We start from the raw sequence: 22,638 nt of genomic DNA on the forward strand, positions 1-22,638 counted from the left end.
ACGGCCTCTGGGTCACCTTGCAATAGGAGAGGATCGGGTGTTAAGCAGCCACGGGAGTGAAAGCAAAGCTGTAAGGAGCGATTGTTATTGACAGCATACGCTTAGCCCTCCAGTGCCTGATGCTGGCACAGGGCAGGCTGCAGTCCCCTCAAATATGGGTCAGTGAACCCAGAGATGCTGCAGGGCTTTTCCCTCCAGCCTGGGGGACAGGGCAGGGAGAGAGGTGGGAACAGGGAGAGGCCAGCCCAGCAGGCAGCCATACAACCCTGCAGATCTACCACCAATCCATGCAGCACTACAAACCCACGATCAACCCTGCAAACCCATCCAGTTCAACAAACCTATCACCACTCACTCAACCCTACAAACCACAGCAACCCACTGCAGGATGCATCCCACAGCTGGGTTAATTGCAGAAGTGTTACCCAACTGTAACAGGCCTCACAGACCCCGCTGTCACAGCAAACCCCAAAGGAACCGCAGCAGTGCTTGAGCCAACACATGAACAAATAATTTTAATAGTTTTTCAGCAGACCGTAGTTTTCTCGGAGCTCCACAGTCTCCTCTATTTGAAGTCGGACAGATACAGTAAACACAACAAATACATGATACAACCCATCACAGCTGGATTAAAAAAAAATACACAAAAAATATAATACATAAAAAAAAATTATTATTATTTTTAACATTGTGGACTGACACAGCTCTAAAACTGGTGATTGTAACCCTGGCAAAGCTTTACAAAGTCTTTAAAAAAATAAAACAGTACTTCATGTGAAATTCATAAATACATCGGAGAACAGAGGGGCGACTGGGAGGGCAAGGAGGGATCTCTGGGGCTGTGTCTGAGTCTTAGCTGGGGCAGGAGGGAGGGATGGAGGGATGGATGGAGAGGTAGATGGAGGGATGGATGGAGCACAAAGCAGTCCAGTTAACAAAGAGCTCCATGTGATGGTGGAAGGTTTGAACTTGGATTCCCAGAGTTTAAACCAGTGAGTGATAGGAAAAAAGAAAAAAAAAAAAAAAAAAAAAAAAAAAAAGAAAAAAACCAGCACAACTATGAACAACACGAACAACAAATGGACATGCTACATAGGAGAGCCTGGGGCAGGCGAGCTGAGGCTGTCCCTGTGATTTTCCCCTTTTTCCCTCTGAGCCAGCACTGGGTTCTCTCTGCTGGGATGGAGCCCCAGCACATGGCATCAGCTCATTTCCTGAGCTCCACGCTGTCCCTGCACACCCAGCATCCCATCGCCAACCCCAGTTCCATCATCCCACAACACTGCACTGCACCTCCCGCTGCCTTCACTCCTCCAGGGGGACAAAGTGTTTCTCCTGCCCCCTGCTCCATGCCACCCTGCACAACCCCTCCTGGGGATGCTCCCCCCTTGCAACCTGCAGGACTGGGCGCAGTGCATTGGGTCATGGGCTGTAGCCCCAGATTCCCCCTGAGCAGACCCAGTCTTGCATCCCACATATCCTCCATTCCCTCTTCCCCTCTCTGTTCCCTCCTCTTCCCATTCACAGCTCAGCTCCGTGCTCCTCCTGGCTCGACTGCTTCCCACTGAGAAAAAGCCAACATCAGAACTGTCAAAACAGAAAAACAGACCCAAAAAAAAGATGGAAAATGTACATATGCAAAATAAATCAGGCAAACCCCTTGCACCATGACAAGCACCAGGGGGTGCTTAGGGCTGGAGAAGAGACTGAATGCAATCCCTGGAAGTATGCGCAAACACCACAGCAAGTTGGTGACCACCAACCCCATAATGCTGCCCCATGGTACACTCCAGCCACAGTTGACAGGCACCAGAGATGACAGCAGGGGGTCCTGGGCACTGTGGAGTGGCACAGGATGGACAAAGCTCAATTCTGAGCACAGTACTAAAGAGCTCTTCTTAATTAAAAACAAAACACAACAAAAAAAAAAAACACTGCATTGTTGATGCTCTCCCGCTCCCAATACTGCCAGGACAGGATGAGGAGCACCCATCCTCATCAAGGCACAATGTGACTTTCTCCTGTCCATTTCTCCTGCTTAGGGCCACCACCCCTGCCCTGCTCCTACCCGATTCCACCTCCATTCTGGGGTCACAGGGATGTCTCCATGTCCTCACCACCACTCCCAGTGCTGGCTTACACCGCTGTCTCAGGGATGCCACCATGGACCCAGTGACACCACATGGGGTCCTGGACCAGTAGGCAAAAGCAGCACCACCCACCGCTCCAACATCCTGCATGGTCCTGGTTCATTGGCACCACTGCATTTCCCATCCAGTGCCAGACACAGGCTCCTCTCTCTCCTTCCTCCCTTCCATTCTCATTCTTCTTCTTTTTTTTTTTCCTTCTTTTTTTTTTTTTTTTTTTTTTAATATATATATTTATTTAAAAACTTTTCCTAAAGTAGAAAACATCTGTGATCGCAAGTCAGTCTTTTTTGGCTATTGCTTCTCTTCTTCTTCCTCCTCCTCCTCTCTTCAAGTGACTCCTGGTGGGACTGGGAGTGCACAACAGGTGGCACTTCTGCACAACCCTCCCCACATCCCTGTGTCCCTCAAGCCCCCGCATGTCCCGAGGGCCCCTAGTCCTTCACCAACTTGTAGACATGATGCTGGGCACCGTGCTCACTGGTGGACACCTCAAACACAAAGGCGATGCAGAGCAGGGTTTCCTGGGTATCCCTGTTGGTAACAACCTGTGGGGAAGCAGAGGGGCATCAGAAAGGGGCACAGGAGTTGGATGCTGTTATTGGGGGTGTTGTGTGGGTTCAGGCACGGCAGCTTGATTTGCACTGATTTTGCTATCTGCTCTTCAGCGGGCTGTGCAGAATCAGAAACAGCTGCTTCAATTTGCAGCACCAGAACTTTGCCCCCTCAGTGTTTAGGGAGTGAGTACACAGGCTTGGGCACAGCTACTCCATTCACACCATCAGAAGGTGCTCCCTGCAGCAGGGGTGGGTTGGGGATGGATGCACTGCTGCTTTCAGTGTACCACCCCACGTCTGCTAACCACCACCTGGGAGGCTGCACACACTCAGGCACAGCTGCTTTATTTGTGGCACCTCCAGTTGGTAGCCAAAACTGGCACAGTTTGCAAGGTCCCATGCTGCATTTGCACAGCCAGTATGACGTGCCCCACCATTGGATCCATGCACAAAGCTCTGGGAAGGGCGAGTACCTGCAGGATGGTGAAATTCTCCAGGACGCTGTTCATCATGTACTTCTCCGGGAGATGCTTGAGTTTGTGGATGAAGTTGATCATGTATTCGCACATGGGGGAGCGGTGGATGCGGTAGACAAAGCGGCTGTTCTCCAACCGCGCGTACTCTGTCTGCAATGACAGTCAGGCATCAGCAGGAGGGTGACACAACAATGGGGAATGTGTGTGGCAGCCAGCAGGGATGCCGTGGGATAACCACAGCCTGTGCCCACACGCCCTACGTTCACTGCTGTGGTTTTATCCATCCCGCACTGTCCCAGGACTCAAAGCATGGACACCACTCCCAAATACTGCCAACACCACACAGCACTCACCTCCACCTTCTCCACAACCTGCTTCCCAAAGGAGCACACCTTGGTGGACACTGTGATGGTCATGTTCTCCGCGCTGCTGTACTGACTGCTGACACCATAGAAAGTCCCTGGCCCATCCTGGATTGTGCTGTTCAGATCCGCCTGAAGAGAAAAGAGAGGGATGCTGCCATGAGCCATTGTGTTCTTGGGAACAAGGACACTAAGATGGCTTGTGCAGAAAAGCTGTGGCTGCGCCATCCTTGGAGGTGCCCAAGGCTACACATGAGGCCTTTGGCAGCCTGACCTGCTGTGGGGCACCCAACCCATGGCAGGAGTGGGGCTGGGGGAGCTTAGATCCCTTCCAACCCAGACACTCCATGGTCCTATGATCTTCAAGGTCCCTTCCAATCCAACCAGCCCATGGTTCTAGGATCTTTAAGGACCCTTCCAACACAACCATTCCATAGTTCTATGATCTTTAAGGGCTGGAGGTCGATCTTCTCAGTCTCATACCCAAAACTTGACAAGGAAGAAGGAGTTCTGGGGTCCACGCTCATAGAGCTCCTTGAGGCCACCCTTCTTCTCAGGGAACTTGTCGTAGATCTGGCGGATGTCCACAGCCTCCAGCAGTGGGTCACTGTATGAGGGGTTTGTCTGCCCGATGTGCACAAAGAGGTGCTTGCTATACTGTAAGGGAAAGCGAGGTCAAAACAAGGTGGGGGAGGGTCAGCTGAAAAAGCTGGGTGATTCTGAGGATGGGGGTGGCCAAGGATCTAGGGGATGTGGAAGGTGGTGCTACCGTTTCAGTGTCCCGCGGCACTTCCATGAAGGCAGAGTACTCAAGGAGCCGCAGCTTGGCAGAGGCGATGGTGCGGTCCTGCCAGACCGGCACGGCTGAGGCAGCTGGTGGCAGTGGGGCCAAGGGCTCATAACCTGGGGGAAGACACAAGGCAGTGTCAGCTGATGTGAGCCCTTCTTGTACCATCAGGATGCTTCTCGCTTCACTGTGCCCCTTCTTGTCCCTCCCCAACCTTCCAGGATGGGCATTTTGCTGTGGGGAGGAAAATTCACACCCCATCCCAAAAGAGGACAGCAGAGTCCAGCTCATTGTGGGATCTGGAGTCCCAAGTTTTCATCTCAGGAGGTTGGGATGGGGACTTTGGATGGGTGACATTGCTAGTTGGGCACAAGTATAGGGACAAAATGCTGTGAGCACGGCCCCAGAGTGGGTGGCAACATTGGGTGGCATCATGGAGGGGACAAAAAGCTGTGTCCCCAGCACAGTTGTGAGTTTCCAAGTGATGACCCCCAGGAAGGATGGCACTTACTGGCTAGTGATGGAGGCATGGGTGGCTGGATGGGGTAAGCTGGTTGTGCAAATGGTTTAATGCTGAAAAACAAAAAGGGCCTTGTTAGGTTAACATGGTTGGGTGCCATGGGGGGTTTGCTTGGCATGGGGGCTTGTACTTACTCCTGAGAAGGTCCAGGCTGTCCTGGGATCGGCCCACTCCAAAACTGGAGAAGAGCAGAGAGAACATAGTCAGCACACCTTGACCCCTCCACATCCATTTGCAGCCCCCCAAGTGCCACAATGCATCCAAGAGGCTGTGACTCCCCCTGGGCCATGGATGGGTTCTTCCCCCCTGCCTCAAGCATGGGGACCATGGGCACAGAGCTGTCCTTACCCTGGGGGCAGCAGAGAAGACGGCCTGAGGAAGAGGAGGGGGGGGGCTGAGCTTGTTCTGTAGGACACTGGCTGACACAATCTGAGCAGAGGACATGGACGCCATACTCTGCAGAGCCTTGTCTTTGGAGACTTGGTCCTTGAGGGGGAAAGAGAGGAGATGGGCATTAAGCAGGGCTTCAGGTAGGCTGCCCCCACATCCCCTGAAATTTTGCAAAGCATGGAGGTGATGTGCAACCGAGGGAAAGGAGGGGGGGAAGGCGGCACGGTTAATGCAGCCAATAGCAAAAATACGCAAGGCAATAAACACTATCACCATGCAAACGTGTCCCACCCACCATCCCCCCATCTCTCCACCACGATCATGCTGTACCACCCCTCCAGGTGGGAGCTGCCAGGTCTAGGAGGCATTCCCACTGCCTCCCTGGGAGCAGAGAGGGTTTAGCAAAAGGCAATGGGGAAATCATGGCATCAGAGCTCAACTTACCAAGTTCATGGCCTGTCCACAAAAGAAAGGAAAAGACATGGTTAGAGCCAAGGGGATCTTGGGTGCATCCCCTACACCTCCCGACTTTTCCACCATGGTCTCGTTTTGGGACCAACTCCCCAGCCCTCGTGCCATCCTGGTGGTGGGGACCCCGCCTTCCCTGCTTGGTAAAACCATTCAAACCCTGCTCACCCCAGTGAGAAGGTGAGAATCAGACTCCTTCAATAAATCCATTTTCCCCATTTTTTCTCTCATTTTGAGGGCAGGAGCTGATGGCAGCAGGCACTCCCCATCTGCAGGGGGAAGTGTACAAGCCAGTTCTTCACTCCCCTCCTCACCCCGCTCAGGGCTCTGTGGCCCCATTTATTCCCACCTGGGGCACAACAGATGTGAGATAAATAGGGTTTGAGGGAATGCTGAGCTCTGCATGCAGGAACACACTGGCAGCATGAACCCAAAGAATACAACTACACCTTAAAGAAGGCACCACTTGCTGACGGATGGGAGTTCTGATTCAGCGGGATAAGAGTTTGTCTTAAGGTCCCAGATTTGCCTCCAGGAATGGATGTGAAAGGATGCTCTACATTCACACTGCACTGTTGCAGAGTGTTGCTCTTGGTCAGCCCTGAAGCGTGGCTGAGGCTGCAGCCTGTAGCCCCCCAACTCATCCTTTGAAAATCACTTTTTGCAAATCTTTCTGATGCCATTCATTCTACTCCACCAGCTGTTCCCTCCCCTGGGCTTGGGGTCTTCTGTACAATCCAAATCATTTGGGGTCCCCTCCCAGCAAACAGCTGGGGATGATGGTGAGTGGTCCTCGTGGCACTGGGATCTGCCAAACCTGCTCGGTGCTTTTGGAGGGCACTGTGTGCTGATCCTGGAACGAGGCCCCACTGCCAGCACCAGTGCAGGAACACTCAGACCCAAACGATGGTGATGTTTTGGGAACTGAGTAAACCTCACCCAGAAGTTCTGGAGACAAAATGCTGTGTTCTTGGGGCCAGAAGCTTTCAGGACCCCCAAATAAGCCTGAATCTGGATCAGGGGATTGAACCAGGAGCAGCCAAGGCTGTGCAAATGGGATGCCCTCAAAGGGCAACAAGTGGAGACCACTGGGTAGGGACACCTGGGTGGGTATGATCCAAGGAGGATCTCAGTCCTTTAGGCACGTCAGTGCCTGCTGCGTCCCTCCATTCCTACCCTCCCAACAAATAACACCAGGAACAGTGGAAATGGTTAAAGACAGGTTAGTTGGGCTGCAGTTAGGAGGAAGGAAGGAAAGGAAAGCCAACCAGAGCAGTGGGCGATCCAGTTTTTCCTAGCTCGGCTCCATTGGCCCCTGGAACTATGGGCTGTCCTTGGACCACCACTGCGTCCCCACTGGGAACACTGTCTCCACAACATGGTGTGAGCCATCCTTGGGGACACTGTTTGGAGACATCACTGTTTCAGACAAAAGCAGGGGGGGACAGTCCTTGTGTCCATCCCAACTCTGGGGGAACCCTTTGCGTTTTGCTTTGTTGCCAGTTGCATTGGGATGGGTCTTCTCCCCACTGGGAGATGCCCAAAGGAGCAAAGTGCATCACAAGGGGAGGATGTAAACTCAATTCCAGGTGGTCCAGGTCGAGGGGCGGAAAGAACACCACGGACACATCCACATTTTTGGGAGAGGGACTGCAACCACTCCAATCCATCAGTTCCAGGAGCAAAGGGAGGAGGGAAGCAAAAAAAAGCCATCAAAAGGAGAGGAAGCGGCACACTGGAGAGTGTTAGTGGTCAGCAGGAAGGAGGGAAGCGGGCGCATACCTTCAGCTTGGACTGAATCTCCCGAGATTTCCGTCGGGCAAGAACCTGCAAGTGGCTAGAGACCTGCAGAGAGAGAGCAGGAGAGGGGAACAGCAGAGCCGTCAACCAGAGGAAAAGAGAGGAAGGAGAGGGGCTGCCCATGCTCAGAGAGACACCGCCGAGGACACCTGGGCACGGGCGCCAACGTACCTTGATGCCAACCTGGTACTCCCGCACCTTCTTCCGAGCTAGAACCTGGATGTGGCTGGACACCTAGTGCCCACCACGCCGTTAGAAAGGAAAACACAGAGCGTGAAGACATGTCCCTGCATTGCCCCAGAGGAAAGTGTATGGGAAAAATGGGGTGTGTAGATCCAGGGTGCTCCAAGAGATGTTCGTGGTCCTGCAGCACAGTGGTTACCATGAGCTGGAGGAAGTAAAGTTGTGGGGAAGGGGTGCATGGGGAGAAGGCAGTGGCTCCACGTTTACCATCTGTTGGGGCTTTCTGAAAAGGCAGCCCCACACCCATGAGCGCACGCAGCCCTGTCATGTTTTCAGTAGGGCTGCAATGGGACTGCTGGTCCCAAAGGGGATGCAGTGCTCCTAGGGCTCCTGCTGATACTGCAGGTGGGAAATTCAAGAAGAGGTTTTCTTTTGTGCAGAGTGCTCCAGGCGCAGGATGGGGCTGATCTGCAGGCCCCAACTGAATGTCTCTGCTCCCAGCAGGGCTTACTTTGGGGAGAGTGACTTCAGCACCAGCACTCGACTCTCCCAGACACAAAGGCATGGAGGGAACAACACCACGTACACTGATACCCCCAGAGCACTGCTTTCATCCAAGTGAGATGCTTAGAGCCAGAGATACCCAGCGTGAAGGTGAAACACAAGGCTCAAAACCAGAGATGAAGAACGCAGTGGTTGTGGCTGGACCACAGTCCTCCAACATCAGTCTCAGAGGAGTTTCCCCACAGCACATGGGTACCAGGATCCATCCGATGCAGGGACAGTGGCACGGGGGCACCCCAGTATGAGTCACCTCAACCCCTCTGTCCAACCCCCTCTGTCCTCTCCCCGTCCCCTCGGGGAGGGCCACCAGCTCCACGAGGATGCACAGTGGGCAGGGATGAGCCATGTTTAAGTTCTAAGTGGGCACAGTGCATAGGGGGCTGCAAGCACCGGGCAGAAAAAGAAGAAAGCCCTGTTTCCCTGCCCTGCTACCACCCCCAGTGATGCCACTGCCAGGCTCTGTGGTACTCCAGGGACCACTGCTGCACCGCTGGTTGCAGTGGGCACAGCCAGGACTCATCTCTCAGAATGCCTTCAGTGGACTGTATGCCACATAAGGCACACAAACCTACAAGGAGGTTTTGGGACACAGGGACAATCTCTGGCTCCAGGTGGACAAAAAGGGCAATGCTCGGCGATGCACAAGAGCTGCAGTTCGGGTGCCGTTACAGAGACATGGACCCAGTGAGGAGAAAGTACAGATGCATGGCATAGCCAGACCCCTCCACGCACCCCATCCCCAGTGTCCAGAGTAAATCACCCCCAATAAAAGCAGAGTGCCAGCCTCACCTGCTTCCTCGTCCGTGTCTTCCCTGTCCGCAGCTTGATGTAGCGCGCAATCAGTTCATTACGACCTGTGGGGATGTGCAGTGTCAGCCCCGGCACAGCGGGGAGAAAGGGACAGCATGGGACGAGGGGACGCTGGTCTGTAACAAGGGAGGAGTCTCTGCCAGGAGATGGCGCTGCCAGGACAGCTGTGTGGCCAGTGGGGACATCGGAGTGGCCAACCCGCAGCCAACACGTGGGGACATCCGTTGTGTCCCCCACCCCCAGCAACATGGAGCAGGGACTGGGGGTCGGTATCCACTGGTACCCCCCACTACAGCAGCGTCCCCAACATAGGAGACGACAGATCCCCTGAAATCATCCCAATGGGACACCGCTTTGAGCACAACCCCTTTCCATATGTGGGTCCTGGGTGCCCCCCGAGCAGTGAGCTTCCTCCAACACGTCAAGCTGCCCTTTCCACCAGTATTTCCTAATGTCCTGAGCTTAATTCAAAGCAGAAGTGCTTTTGCACCACATTTTACGGGGCCAGCTGTGGCCAATCTGTGCTCCAACGTCAGAGCAGCTGGGAGCGTTCTTCAACCCAGCCCTGTTCCCCCCCAACGCCTCACCCCCCGCACACGGGGGCGGCAAGGAACGCCAGATTTATTTTAATGGACCAGATGGTGGTGGTTGGAACTTGTTGAAATGCCCTTGGAGAGGGCTTTAAAAATAAATAAATAAATAAAAATAAAATAAAATAAAACAATCCCCACCACCCTTCCCTGGGCAGCTCCAGAGCAACTGGGAGGGGGGGTGGTGAGAGGGGACATACGAGGACTGACAGTGCCAGGTGCTGTGGGGTGGCTGCGGTAGGCAGGGGGTGGTGGCCATGTGGGGTCACCACGGGTCCATTGGAAATGTGGGCATGGAGAAGGGTCCCTGTGTTCTGTCCTGTCCTCTGTACAGCAGCCATGGGTGCTCCAGTGCCACCCCATGGCAGCCCCAAAATGCTAGTGCAGGCATCACTCCTTCTTCTGCCTTTTAATTAATGAGCGACTCCTAATGACCAGTGCTCACTTGCTCTTGATTGCCAAAACACTGTCTTGGAAGGAGCCATGGCACCACACACCCATCCCTGCCTCATCTTGCCCACCACTCAAGGGTGCCCCATGCATGCATCCCTCATCCTGTCCAGCACCCATGGGTGCCCCAGTGATGTGATGCCACAGGGTGCAGCAATGCCTGTGACCAGTTTAGGGGTGTTAAGTTTCGGCACTTTGGCTGTGTGCAGCCCGTTCCCATGTCCCATCCCCATGTTCAGTACTGTGGAAGCAAATAGGAGAAATGAAACCTGGCTGCAGTGATGCACCCAACATGGTGCCCAGCACTGGATGTCTCTCCACGCCTCAGCCTCATCCCACATCCTGGCAGCACCACCTGCACCCATCCGGGTGCCCATGGCTGCGTCCTTGTGATTCACTTGGGGCCATGCCATTCCCCTGGTGAGGGCACATCCTCCTCCAAATTACCACATTCCCCAAATTCCTCTCCCCTGACACCACCACATCAACCAGTTGGACAGCTCTGTTAAAAATAACCCAGTAGGACACGCCGGCGGCCAAAGAGCGACACAAGTGTGCCCAACCCACCCCATGGCTCCTACCTGCTCCTGGGGCATGCGCAAATCCCACAGTCTATGTCCATGGGACGCTGACACCGACCCTGAGTCAGCACAGCACTAAGCAAAGCCACTCATTCTCCCATTTGGGTGCTCCAAGGGGGGTCCCCAAATCAGTGCCACCTGGATTGATGTATAGCCTCAGTGTGACCCAATTGCTCTCCCTACGGGTATGTTTCAGACCCTGCCTTCCCCCTTTGTGATGCCCAAAGCCACTCATCCTTTGGGTGCTCCAAGGGGGTCCCAAATTATTGCTGCCATGTGGGGATGCATGGTGCCAGCATAACCCCACTGCTCTCCAATGGGTTTGTTCTGAACCCCCACTTTCCAAAGGCACCTCTGAGAGCATAGTCCTCTGAAATGCCACCCCCAGCCCCTATATGCAGAGCCCTCTGGGTGTACGATGGGAGGTGGGGGCCGCTGCCTCTTTAAACAGCTGCCAGATGGCTCTGAAAGGCTGGAAAAACCGGTCTGCGCCCGGGTGTGCTGCGCAGGGCCCGGCTCCCAGCGGCACTTCAGCTATTCCAGGAGAAATCCAAAAAATGCGCCGGCTCAGGAAGCCCTGTGCTGCCTTTCAGCCACCAGCCCTGACCAGGGTGCCCCAGGGTAGCAATGGAGAGGGGACAGGGACCACGTATGTCAGGTAGCCAGTGTCCTCTGTGCCATGGGTGGATGACCCATTGGATGGTGACAGTGTTGTCACCAGTGGGTCTGGAGGTCACCACGTCACATAAGAAAGAGATCTGAAGACACCTGTCTGAGAGGTGACATCATGGGAGGGAGAGAGGAGTGGACAGCCCCACTGTGGCACAGATGGGGATGGACACCTTTGTCCTCTCCTTGGTGGCACTGCGCACCCCTGCCTTCATCACCAATCCTCATCCTTCCTGCTGCAAAGGAAACAAGGCTGAGTCCATGCAAAACGCATTTCACAAATGGGGCAATGTCACCTGATGCAGGGCAGGTGGCTCGAGGTGGGCCAGGGGCCACAGCCACCATCCTCTTGGAGTGCTCTCTGGTTTAGGACACTACAGGGAGTGGTGTGAGACAGAGCCATGCCCACTCCCTGCCCCACGGCTCCACCAAACCTGTTGGTCCAGCACATCCAGTGCAGGAGGGAGGAGATAGCTGTGACAACACGATGGGGACACGGGTCACTGCCCTCTGGTACCCAAAGCCACACAGCTTGGGAAAGTGCTTCTGAAGTTGGGGTGCTCTGGGTCAAACCCCGGATGAGTTCAGGGCTCGGAACCAGCCCCATCCCAGTGCACAATGACACACACAGTGCCCAACCCATCCTATGAGTGCACTCACCATACATCTTGCCTTCATCTGAGAGGATGATCTTCCGCCGGCCGCAAGGGGGGTAGATTGCCAGAGCCTCCTGGAAGCTCTGCTCGATGTCCGGGCTCCACACTCCCTCGGCGTCATTGTCCAGGCTCTTGTCCATCCCGTCCTGGCCATCTTCCCGCCCCTCCCCGGGGCTGCTGCTGGCGTTCCAGCTGTTGGACGCTATGGTGCTGGCTGCTCTGGGCTCTGAGCCCGAGCCCCCACGGACACGCGGCAACCTGTGAGAACAAAGAGAAAACCCTGAGACTTGGCCACAGCTGTCATGGCCATGTTGGAGTTGCAGGTGACAGCACAGTCCCAGTACATCCCCAATGCTGGCCCTGCACGAGGAGAGCACTCTGGTGCCACTGGTGATGCACGCAGCTCTGTCTTGGGACATGGCCACGTATGCCATTGACACCCCAAATCCTGATGAGCAAAGCCACGACATGCCCACCCCAAACACCACCTGAGTACACCCCATGTGCTGCACTACACACAAAGCACTTGGGCACATGGTACCCATACAGGACGTTTAGGCACACCTTGACACCTGGGGACCTGTGAGCCCCAACCCTGCACCCCCCAGTCCAGCAGAACAAAGCCACCAGGTGCCCACCCCAAACATCACTTGGGAACAGCCCATGTGCTGCACTACACACAAAGCACACAGACACACAGTGCACGCGCAGAGCGCACATGATTGTCCAAAGGGCACACGGTGGCACTTGGTGACCTGAACTCCCAAAAGCCCCCGGTGAAGGTGGGGAGGGGATCTGACGAACCCGGTGCCCCAAGGATGCTCCCTTGCCCTCCTACACAGTTGTGCAGAGCGGCACCGGATTCTGCTTAGAGGTGTCTCTCCGTGCAGCACTGCGCTTCCCGTTTGGGGTGGGAGCGTGCAAAGGTCTCAGCGCACAGACATCTCCTTTTAAAGGAACTGCAGCAACTCGCTGGCTCGGGCGCACGCCCAGACTGCTTTGTGTTGTGTTGTGCTTTGTTGTGTGTGCTTGTTTTTTGGTTTTTTTTAATGTATTTAATAAAAAAAGAAAATTTTTCTCCCCCCCCTCCCTCTTTGCCACCACCCTATCTGTGATGTCAGTCCTTCTGCTTCTCCCCTTGCCTGCTCCCCCCTGTTCCAACGCCCCCCCCCCACTCTCCCCAGCGCTCCCCCTCTTGCCGAGCACTGTGGCCAAATAAGGAGAACTGGATTGCAGGATGGAGCCGGCAGCCAGGGGAGGGATGGCGGCAGCAGGCTGCACCGCTCTGCACCCCACGCTGAGCACAGCCCTGGGGGGCTGCATGGGCTGGGGGGAGGGGCTTTGCAGTGTGAGCAATGGGGATGGGAGAGAGACGGATGATGTAGGGGTGCTGGCACATAGGGCTGAGCCCCCCAGTGCCCACCCCATGCAGCTCCATGGGATTTTGTCCACATGCAAAGCCCACAGTGGGTGCTGGGATGAGAGATGGACCGCTGGAATGCAGGGGGCCTGCTGATGGATTGGCACACAGGACTGGGCCCCCCCATGCAGCCTAATGGAAGCTTGTTCCCATGTAAACCCCATAACGGTGCTGAGAAGACACCTCTCAGTCCCCACAGCACCCAGACCCCACAGCCCTGAAAGCGCCTGGAGACTCCCTGAGTAATGTTAGATCCCCCTCCTCTGCAGTGGGATCCCCCTCATGGGGTTGGGGTGCCAGGAGGGTACAGCCCTGAGAATTGGGTTGCAGGGGTTTTACAGGGTGCCACAGCCCCCCCACCATGCAACACGCCATAGGGCTAGTGGTACCACTGCCCACAAGGTGACAAGTGGCACAGGTCACCGTCCCCTTCCCCAAGGGCTCCCAGCTCCCTGCAGTCCCCCCCAGCTCCCTTCAACATCACTGCCTCCCTCCCCAGCAGGGAAATCCCAGCGCAGCCCTTTCGGGGAAGCAGGGGAAAAACAGAGGGAGGAGGAGGAGGGTGAAGCGGGGTCCTGGCCAAGGTGCGAGGAAACAGCTCCTCCTCCACTGAACCTGCTTTTGGCCAGGCCAAGGGATTTTATTTCCTGGAGGGAGGGTGCAGGCAGGCAGCAAGTCACAGCTTTGACGTAAGGGGCCGAGCACAGCGCTCCACCCAACCTTACAAAACAGCAACCCAAGGAGCAATTAGGAAACCAGCACGGCTGGACCTGGGTACCAGCCTGCCGGACCTGATCAAGGCTGGGAGGGACTGGAGCTGCAGGAATAATAACATCTCATTGTGTCCCTCCTCCTAGCTTCTGCCTGGGACAGAGACTGAGTCTCCATCCCACAGGGACTCTCTCAGCAGAGGCATTCACAGCCACACGGCAAAGGGATGCTCACTGCACCGTGGAAACCACGGGGTACCCAGGAGCATACAGGATGGGTGCTCACAGAGGGCACGGAGGGGACCACCAGGGCATGGCCAAGGTGAAGCCAGGAGATGGAGACAGACATAGCATTCCCATGGGCTGTGTGCTCACCCCAAGCTCGGACCCAGTGCAGCTCAAGGGCTCACCAACACGAGGATCCTCACTCCTAAAACACTTTGAGAAATCCCTGTCAAACCCTGTGGCATCAAAAGCTTTGCCCAAGGGGTTGCAAAGAGGGGATGCATGTACTGGGAGATGGGAATATTTAAGACACAGTGGCAGTGCCCAAGTACCCAGGTCAGGAGCAGAGTGCTGGCAGGGCACAGCAGGGACAGGTGCAGCAGAACCTGATGGGGTAAGGATTGTGGGGTTGAGGATGTAGGGTAGTGGCATGAGGGCAACTGTGGGGCTGGGAGCATGGGGATGAAACGGGGAGCACAGAATGGCACCTCATCTCCAGCGGAGCCACAGAGCTTGGAGGCAAGGTACACACTCTTCTCCCCAGCATGCTCAGCCCCAAAAGCACTCCCCCACACCGTATATCACTCCAGCTCCATGTCCTGACTGTGTGGGGCAGAAAGTCAGGATTTGCCCAAAGTAAGAGAGGATGGATGGAGGTAGAAGCCACCCTATGATGGCTATCATCACGACACAGGGACCAGTGCCCTCATCTTGCTCCTCACTTGCCACCGCCATCCCTGCCTGGTGGCATCAAAGTCACCCTGCTGTGGGTGACAGCTTCCCCAACTCTATGGGGAGCAGCACCAGGACTCCACATTGGGGGCACACATGGTTGAGCACAAGCAGATGCAGCACAGAGGGCTACAGCCACCACCTCACTCTCTCCCTGTGCAGGGGCCTGGGGCAAGCCAGCCCTCCCTGCCTGGACCCCATAGCAAAAGGATAAAAGTTCAGCAGCAAGTTGGGGCAGGCATCGGAGCTGGGCGCAGCCTCACCTGCACAGCAACTGCTGCGGTGCCGACACTTGGTGGGGAGGGGTGGGGGGAAACATGGGGTCATCACCATTGGTGGCACAGAGGGAACTGCTCCATCGGGCAGTGCTGCTCAGACACTGGGGCAGGATGGGTGTGATTTGCCTCGAGGAGGACACCCAGGGTGCCAAGAGGGGCTGCCCCCTTTGGCCTTGTAGGACCCCAAGCCTTCAAACCCCAAAGCACATATTCATGGTGCCCCAGTGCATTAGGTGCAATGCAAGAGCCCACTCAGACACCAGAAGACACAGTCTGTGGGCACCGTCCATGTGCTCCTCGGTTTTGGGAAGAGCACAGGGTCACCCACCCCATGAAAACGTCCCATGGGGCTGGGAGTGGGCCAGGGGAGCACCACCTGCAGCTAGAATGTGACCAATGCTCTGACAACCCAGGGTCTCCTAGGAGGACCTCAGCAATGCGAAGATGTTCCCCTGTTCACCAGTAACCCACACTGCACACCAAACCATGATGCTCACTGGGCGGTGACTCTTTGTGGGCACCGGGGCTGGAGGTGGCACAGCTTTGCTCACTGCACTCTCCTCCTCCCAGCAGCTCCAGGGCTGTGGAGCGGGATTCCCCTGCTCCCTTCCACCCAGGGCTGTGCTGTGGGGCCACCAACAACCCCATGGGACATCAAGGCCCTGGGGCGCCCCTGCATGGGCTGGGGGCATGGAAGCAGCCAAGCCCCCGGTACTCCCCACGGAGCAGCCTGACTAATTTCCTTTCCTCTATTGCTTCCTGTCCCTTCCGGCTTGGCAGACAGCTCAGGAAGCAATCAGAGCAGGGAAACTGCAGGAGGCCACGTGGCAGCATCCCACCAGGGTCTGTGGTGCCACCAGGGCCATCCAGTCATGAGATGCTCATCTACAGGGTGCCCAACCAGAAGGTGCCCATCTATGGGGTACCCACTGTGACCCTACCCTGCAGACCTCAGCACAGTTCCCCAAAAAACTGACATCACTGCACTGGTCAAGGATGCTCCATTCCAAATCACAAGGGCAAACAATGGGAAAATCTCATTGATGTGTAGCTGGAAAATTAGCGCACAGTCAAGGGATAGGATCTGGGTGAAGCTCATGGTGCATCAGGTAAGATGCTCCTTGCCAGCATGCAGAAGAGTCCTCCATCTCCTCCTCTTCCTCCATCCCCAACCACACTGTTTTTTGGCTGCTGGAAGACCTACGCTGGTTTCACTCAAGGCTATGGGGCCAGGACATGGGGACAGATGGACACTGTACCCCATCCTCTGTCCCTCCTTGCCCCAATTACCCTGCCCAGCCAGGGCGTTGCACTTGTCAGCTCATAAATAGAAAGCTTTGACGGCATTAATTACTCTCTGTGTTATGAAATGAGCTCAATGGAAACAACAGGGTTGGGGTTGAAGACGGGCCACCACCATGGCCACTCTGTGACATCCACAGCACTGGGTGACCCAGAACACAGAAGGGACAACATGTGCAGGAATTTGCTTTGCTCCCACCCCAAAATGTGCCCATCCTGGGATGCATGAGGACATTTACCTCAGGGTGGCCACTGCATCCAGGACCCCAAGACCCATTGCTGCCACGGGCAAGGGAGAGCTGTGGGTACCAGGGCTCTCTGCATACACATGAGGCATGTCCCCATGCTGGGTGGGAGAGGTCCCAGAGACCCATTCAGGACACACTCCTTCCATGGAAGAGGTTTGAGTACTGCTGACCACACTGCAGGGAAAACATCTTCTTAGGGATGGAGACTGCTGGGTAAGGAGGAGGAGGAGGAGGAAGGGCAGGAGGAGAAGGAGCAGGAAGGCTGCAATGCATTTCACTCTTGCCCCCTTCCCAGTCACCTCCACCCCCAAGAAACCAGCTCTACCCTGGAGCAGCTGCACTGCTGCCTGCACTAACATGGTGGGGGTGAGCACAGCACTGCACAGAGCAGGAAACCAATGGGGTGTGCAGCAAAGGGGGCAACAGCCAACCCCCCAGATTCATAGGAAAAGGCTTGCAGGGTCAAAGGAAGGCTTGCAGAATGCAGTCTTTTCTGCCTGATTTCCCAAGGTAGGGACAGTTGGGTCACTGCTATGAGGTCCCCAATGTCACCAACCCACTTGGGATAGCCTACAAGCCAAGGCCATGCAGAAACAGTGCAGCACTGATTTGTTGTATCAAACAGTGATGAGTGCTGTACCAATTTATTCCCAGAAAGGGATAGATAGGCTCAGCATCACCTCACTGCATGCTGCTACCTCAAACAAGCACAGTGGATGACCATAGCACCCTGGTGTGTGTCCATGGCAGAGCATCACTCTCTGCCTCGGCACTGCCCAACTCATCCATCGTCCCCATTGGGAGTGATGGGGGAAACCCACTCCCATCAGGCAGAGAGGTACAGGGTCCTGCCCAGTGCCTTTGTCTTGAGAGGGACAAAGCCAGTATCAACATCAGCATCATCCTCTAACCCAATGTTCGTGTTGGTTGCACACACAGCAGGAGATGGCAGCTGGGGAAGGGCAGCGGGGAGATGGCACAGGCCCGCAGCCCATCCTCCATGCACAGCGCAGCTGTAAACTTTGAACATCTTCCGGAGAGAAGTTAGTGGCTATTGTGAACAGCTGGATTTAATTTGATGAGGAGCGAGGAGGAGACAGTCATGGGGAAATAATATGGCTTGGCGCTCCTGGGCGAGGAGCCCAGAGCCCCAGCAGCACTCCACTTCCCAACCAAGGTGGGGAAACCGAGGCATAGAGGTGCTGGGACACAAGTGAGATCACCATCCCTGGAGGTGTTCAGAACCACAGAGATGTGGCAGAGAGGGACATGGTCAGTGGGAAGGGTAGGATGGGTTGAGGTTGGACAGGATGACCGTAAAGCCACTGCGCCCATTTCCCAAATGGGTAAAACCACCGCCCCAGCAACCTGTCCCAACCCGCACCGTATCGTCGTGTGCCTGCTGCAGACTGGCACGGGGCACAGCCCCGACGGCTCACCCCATCATTACCTCCCTCCCTCCATCCAAAAAAACATTTCATAACACGACACGTGACGGTGGCAATAATGAACGCCCACACACCTCAGGTGCTGTCCCCAACCACAACACAGGTGGTTGGGCTTGGCCACCCCGGCACGCTCCCAGTGCCTGACCTGGGCACCAACCCCCACAAAAGGATATTTCCCAGCAGCACCCGAAGTTGGGCCAACGCATAGAAACCATGAGAGTCCCTTCCAGCCTTGGACCGCCTCGGTGGTTTAAGTACAAGAGGAGCTCCTTGGGATCACAATACTACAGATAGAGTCTGTCCCACCTCTGTGAGCACAAACTCACAAGCCTTGGGAATGGTTTCACAGACCATTTTCTGCTATCCCTATTCCCACGGATGGAAGAAAAGGCAGAAAGCCCATTTCCCTGCAGAAAGCCCAACGTTGTCCATTTTTCCCCATCCCCATCTCACCTTTGTTGCACTTGGTACACTGGATGGGAATGGCACAGCACCATCATGTTTCACATATTAATTATAGCCAGCAACCACAGCAACTCTCATGTCTCCATAGCACACCAAGATGCTCCCAGCCCCGCTCTCACAGCAAACAAGGGGTTAAATGGCGATTAAAGACGGTGCTGTTTCCGGTATCATGATAAATAGTGACCGTATGTCATGGGAAACGCCAGCGAGTTCTTCTGCTGTGGACTGTGGATGGATCTGGAGGACGGAAGGGATTTTGCAAGGCATGAGGGGGAAATGGCATAAGAAGGCTGGTCCCTGTGCAGAACCTCTTTTGTCCCCTGTAGCACCACAGTAAACCATTCCCGTGCTCTGCGCTGTCAGCCCAGCCGGGCTGAGCGTCCCCACAGTGCCGTTATGCAATGTGGCCGCTCCCAAAGGGTTATTTTTGTTAGAAAAGCTGCTGCTGTGCCAGCCCTGGGGGCAAGCCCGGCCCCAAGCTGTGCCTGAGGTTCTGCAGGGATGGGAAGGGCCCCTCGTTCTCCCATCCCTACTCAGAGTCCTGTTCCCACTGAGGAGGGCAGATCCCTGCATAGACTCAAGCATGCCCAAACCCAAAACTCTGTACCCCAATGGGACACTTCTGCCCCCTACATCAGGGAACAGCTGCCACCTGCCCACCAACCAGGCCATCCTTGTTGACCTCAGCAAGAACCTTCACGCCCCATTAGCGGAGCCGCTCGGGGGAAAAGCCACCCCAAAATCCAACAGCTGGGATGAGCTTTGGGGCCAATAGAGCTCCAGATGTGACGGCACAAAGTGGGGCTCACCCACCCCCCGCAACCCCCAACAAACACACTGTGCCCCCAGGCAGCGCAAAGCCCTGACTCACAGTGCGCACGTCGGAAAACGATAGGAGGGGGCAGAGGACGCTGGAGCCCAAAATACCCCAGTGCGCCTGACACGGAGATTAGCGCTTTGCTGCGACGCTGTCGCCTGGCCCAGCTCACTGTGGCCCCCAAAAAAAGCCCAGACCCTCCACCCCAGTGTAGACTGGCAACACACACTGTGCGTGCGTCACCATTCCCAGCAGTTTTCTCCCTAAAAACGACTTCTTGCTGGGTGCTTTTGGGCTGGGTGTTATTTTTCTTCCGAAGGAGAGAAGTGAAAAAAACAACAACAACAACAAAAAAAACTAAACAAGACAAAACCAAATGAGAGTGCAAAAATAAAATAATAACAATAATAATAATAATAAAAATGACACACTGCCGAAAATTATACACCTAATTGCTGACTCGTTAGCAATGTGCCCCTATGACGAGGCACAAAGTGTTTAGCATACACTCAGCGCATGGTCATGTGTGTGACACACATGTAACGTGACATGTCCCCGTGCCCCACAACCCCACAGCCTTTGGGGTGGGCACGGTGGGGTGGGCATCGTGCCAGGGCTGTTTATGTAACGCCCGCTTCAACGTATGGGCCCTACTGTACACAAGGCCCCTTTGTAACCCCATATGTAACCCGGGGATGTGCAGCGTGAAGGGGAAAAAAACATGGATTCACCCCGACGCAAACCCTTTGGGATGAGAAATGATGAGTGGGGTTGGGGAGGGATGGGCCGTCCCGCAGAGCTGAAAATGGGAAATGGCTGGAGCGAGGGGGGAAGGCAAGTGGGGAGGGGAGTGGGGGGAGCAGCGTGATGGGGGGGTCCCGGCGCTGAGTGGGGTGGGCGCACTGCAGAGCCGTCCGGGGAGAGCACGGAGAGGCCCTGGAGGAGCGCACGGAGCTCCCCACGCCGAGCCCCCCGCCCCGGCTGCTAGTGGGTCGGGGGGCAGCGAGGCCCCTCTGTTCACCACCCCTCCCCCCCCCGTTCCCCACCGCCATCCTATGGGGCCGAGGCCGCCCCTCCCGGGCTCGGTGCAGGCGGAGGAGGGCTGCGGGCCGAGAGGAAGGAGCACAGGAGGAGGAGGAGGAGGAAGGATCTCTTCCCGACGGCGCTTACCTGTTCCGTGCTCCGGAGGGCTGGGCCGGCCACGCGAGCCGGGAGCGGACCGGGACCGAACCGGGACCGGGGCCGGTGCCGGGGATGGGCCGGGGGAGGGCGTCAGGAATGCGAGAGCGCTGCGAGCTCCGGAGTCCGCGCAGGGAATCAGGCTCAGGGACGGGAAAGTTTATGCAAGGGAGGAGCAGAAAGTTGGGAGTCAATCAGGAGGCGGAGGGGCAGGGCCGACCCTCCTCCCCCGGCCTTCCTCCCTCCCTCCTCTCCCGGTGCTCTTCCCTCCCTCCTCCCGGGTACTCCCGCCCAGTCGGGTCCCGATCTCCGGTCCCGTCGCGGTCTGGGGACACGGAGGGGTTCGCCCCCCCCCCCGAGCACAGCACTACGGGAAAAGAAGGGGCAGCGCAGCTTCGGCTCCGGGAGGGACTTCTCGGAGCCTTCATCCTCCTCCTCCCGCAGTTCGGAGTGCTCCTTCCCTGTGCCAGCCTTCACTGGCACTGTGCATATCCTCATCTTCCTGTGCCAGCTTCCTGCACACCCCCGTTCCTTCCATCACATCTTCATCCCATAAACACCTTCACCCCCAGTATACATCTTCACCCCCTGCACACACCTTCACCCCTTTCCCTACACTTCTATCACTTTCCACATACCCCTATGCCACACACCTTCATTGTCCTCCTCCCCCTCATCATCCTCACACCCTCATCTTTCTCCAAACACCTTCATCCCCACCTTCATCTCATTCTCACACCTTCATCCTCCTCCAGACACCTTCATCTTATTCCTTGCTCTCATATCCTTATCCCCATCCTAGACCCTCATCTCTCTCCAAATGCCTTCATCCCCATTCTCATAATCGTTATCCTCACATCCTCATCTTCCCCCAAACACTTTCATTCACTTCCAAACACCTTCATCCTTTTCCTCATCTCCCTCCTCCCCCTCCCCTCCTACATCCTCACCCCCTCATCTCCCTCCAAACACCTTCATCCCTTCCAAAATACTTCCATCCTTATCCTCATACCCCACTGGACCCTCATTCCTGTCCAAACACCTCCACCCCCCTCCTCACCCCCACCTTCACACCTTCATCCCTTGCTGCACTCCCCCACACACCCACAATCCCCCACTTCCCTGACACCCATCCTTCCCCATAGCACTGGGATGTGGATTTCAGCCCAAGCGGCTGTGATTCCCAGCGGACCCTCAGGGAACCTGGCCAGCAGCAGGGCCGAGGGGTGGTAACACACTGATTGCATGCAAGTCCCTGGCCATGGCCCAGCCCCAGTGTTGGGATCTGTGGTCCCAATGGCAGAAAGCCCCGTGCTGCTGAGCACGAATTCAGCACACAGCCAGGACGTGGGCAGGTTGGGCTCCACATGGCACAGTGCATGCAGACATAGATTGGGGAGTGGGATCCTCCCAGTGCTTCACTCGGGATAAGGATGCTCCCTGCATCCCATCCCCTTCTGAAACATCTTTTTCTAATTTTCACGCAGAACTCAGTTGTATTGAAGCAATTCGGGACAAGACAGCCAATGGCACAGCTCTCCACACGCCCATCCAGCACATTCAGCAATCTGGGTGATTAATATGGCCATATCGCATTCTTCCACTCTTGGCCTGGTCTGACTGCAAGAATCTGGACCAAGAACTGCAACAAAATGGCTGCAATTCTCCAAGGGCTGTTAGGAGCACTCGTTACTCATCCCTTACTTGGGCAAAAATGACATTGACTGCTCCTGGAGATGACAGACTTAATTGAGTTCAATAGGAGTTTAGTCTGAGTAAGGCATGAGCAAACAGGCATGCGTTA

At 55.7% G+C, this 22,638-nt stretch overlaps 1 protein-coding gene across 6 annotated transcripts; it reads right to left on the bottom strand.

Annotated features, from left to right (window-relative positions):
• Positions 1 to 489: 489 nt before the first annotated feature.
• Positions 490 to 21,040, bottom strand: TEAD3 (TEA domain transcription factor 3). 6 transcript variants are annotated; one of them, XM_015884769.2, is made up of 15 exons: positions 20,826 to 21,040; positions 18,827 to 19,075; positions 12,015 to 12,268; positions 9,044 to 9,108; positions 7,679 to 7,741; positions 7,490 to 7,552; positions 5,684 to 5,695; positions 5,198 to 5,335; positions 4,984 to 5,027; positions 4,841 to 4,902; positions 4,312 to 4,445; positions 4,026 to 4,199; positions 3,534 to 3,674; positions 3,178 to 3,330; positions 490 to 2,695 (listed from the first exon to the last, which is right to left on the bottom strand). In XM_015884769.2, the coding sequence occupies exons 2-15, from the start codon at positions 18,871 to 18,873 to the stop codon at positions 2,582 to 2,584; spliced, it is 1,464 nt and encodes a 487-aa protein (XP_015740255.1). In that variant the 5' UTR covers positions 18,874 to 19,075; positions 20,826 to 21,040; the 3' UTR covers positions 490 to 2,581. The 6 variants fall into 6 exon arrangements, with proteins under 6 accessions (XP_015740255.1, XP_015740258.1, XP_015740256.1 ...); XM_015884772.2 differs by lacking the exon at positions 7,679 to 7,741 and having other exon boundaries at positions 20,826 to 21,039; XM_015884770.2 differs by lacking the exon at positions 7,490 to 7,552 and having other exon boundaries at positions 20,826 to 21,039.
• Positions 21,041 to 22,638: the final 1,598 nt, after the last annotated feature.

The sequence above is a fragment of the Coturnix japonica genome, chromosome 26 (assembly GCF_001577835.2).
Source record: "Coturnix japonica isolate 7356 chromosome 26, Coturnix japonica 2.1, whole genome shotgun sequence".
In the NCBI taxonomy this organism is placed as follows: Eukaryota; Metazoa; Chordata; class Aves; order Galliformes; family Phasianidae; genus Coturnix; species Coturnix japonica.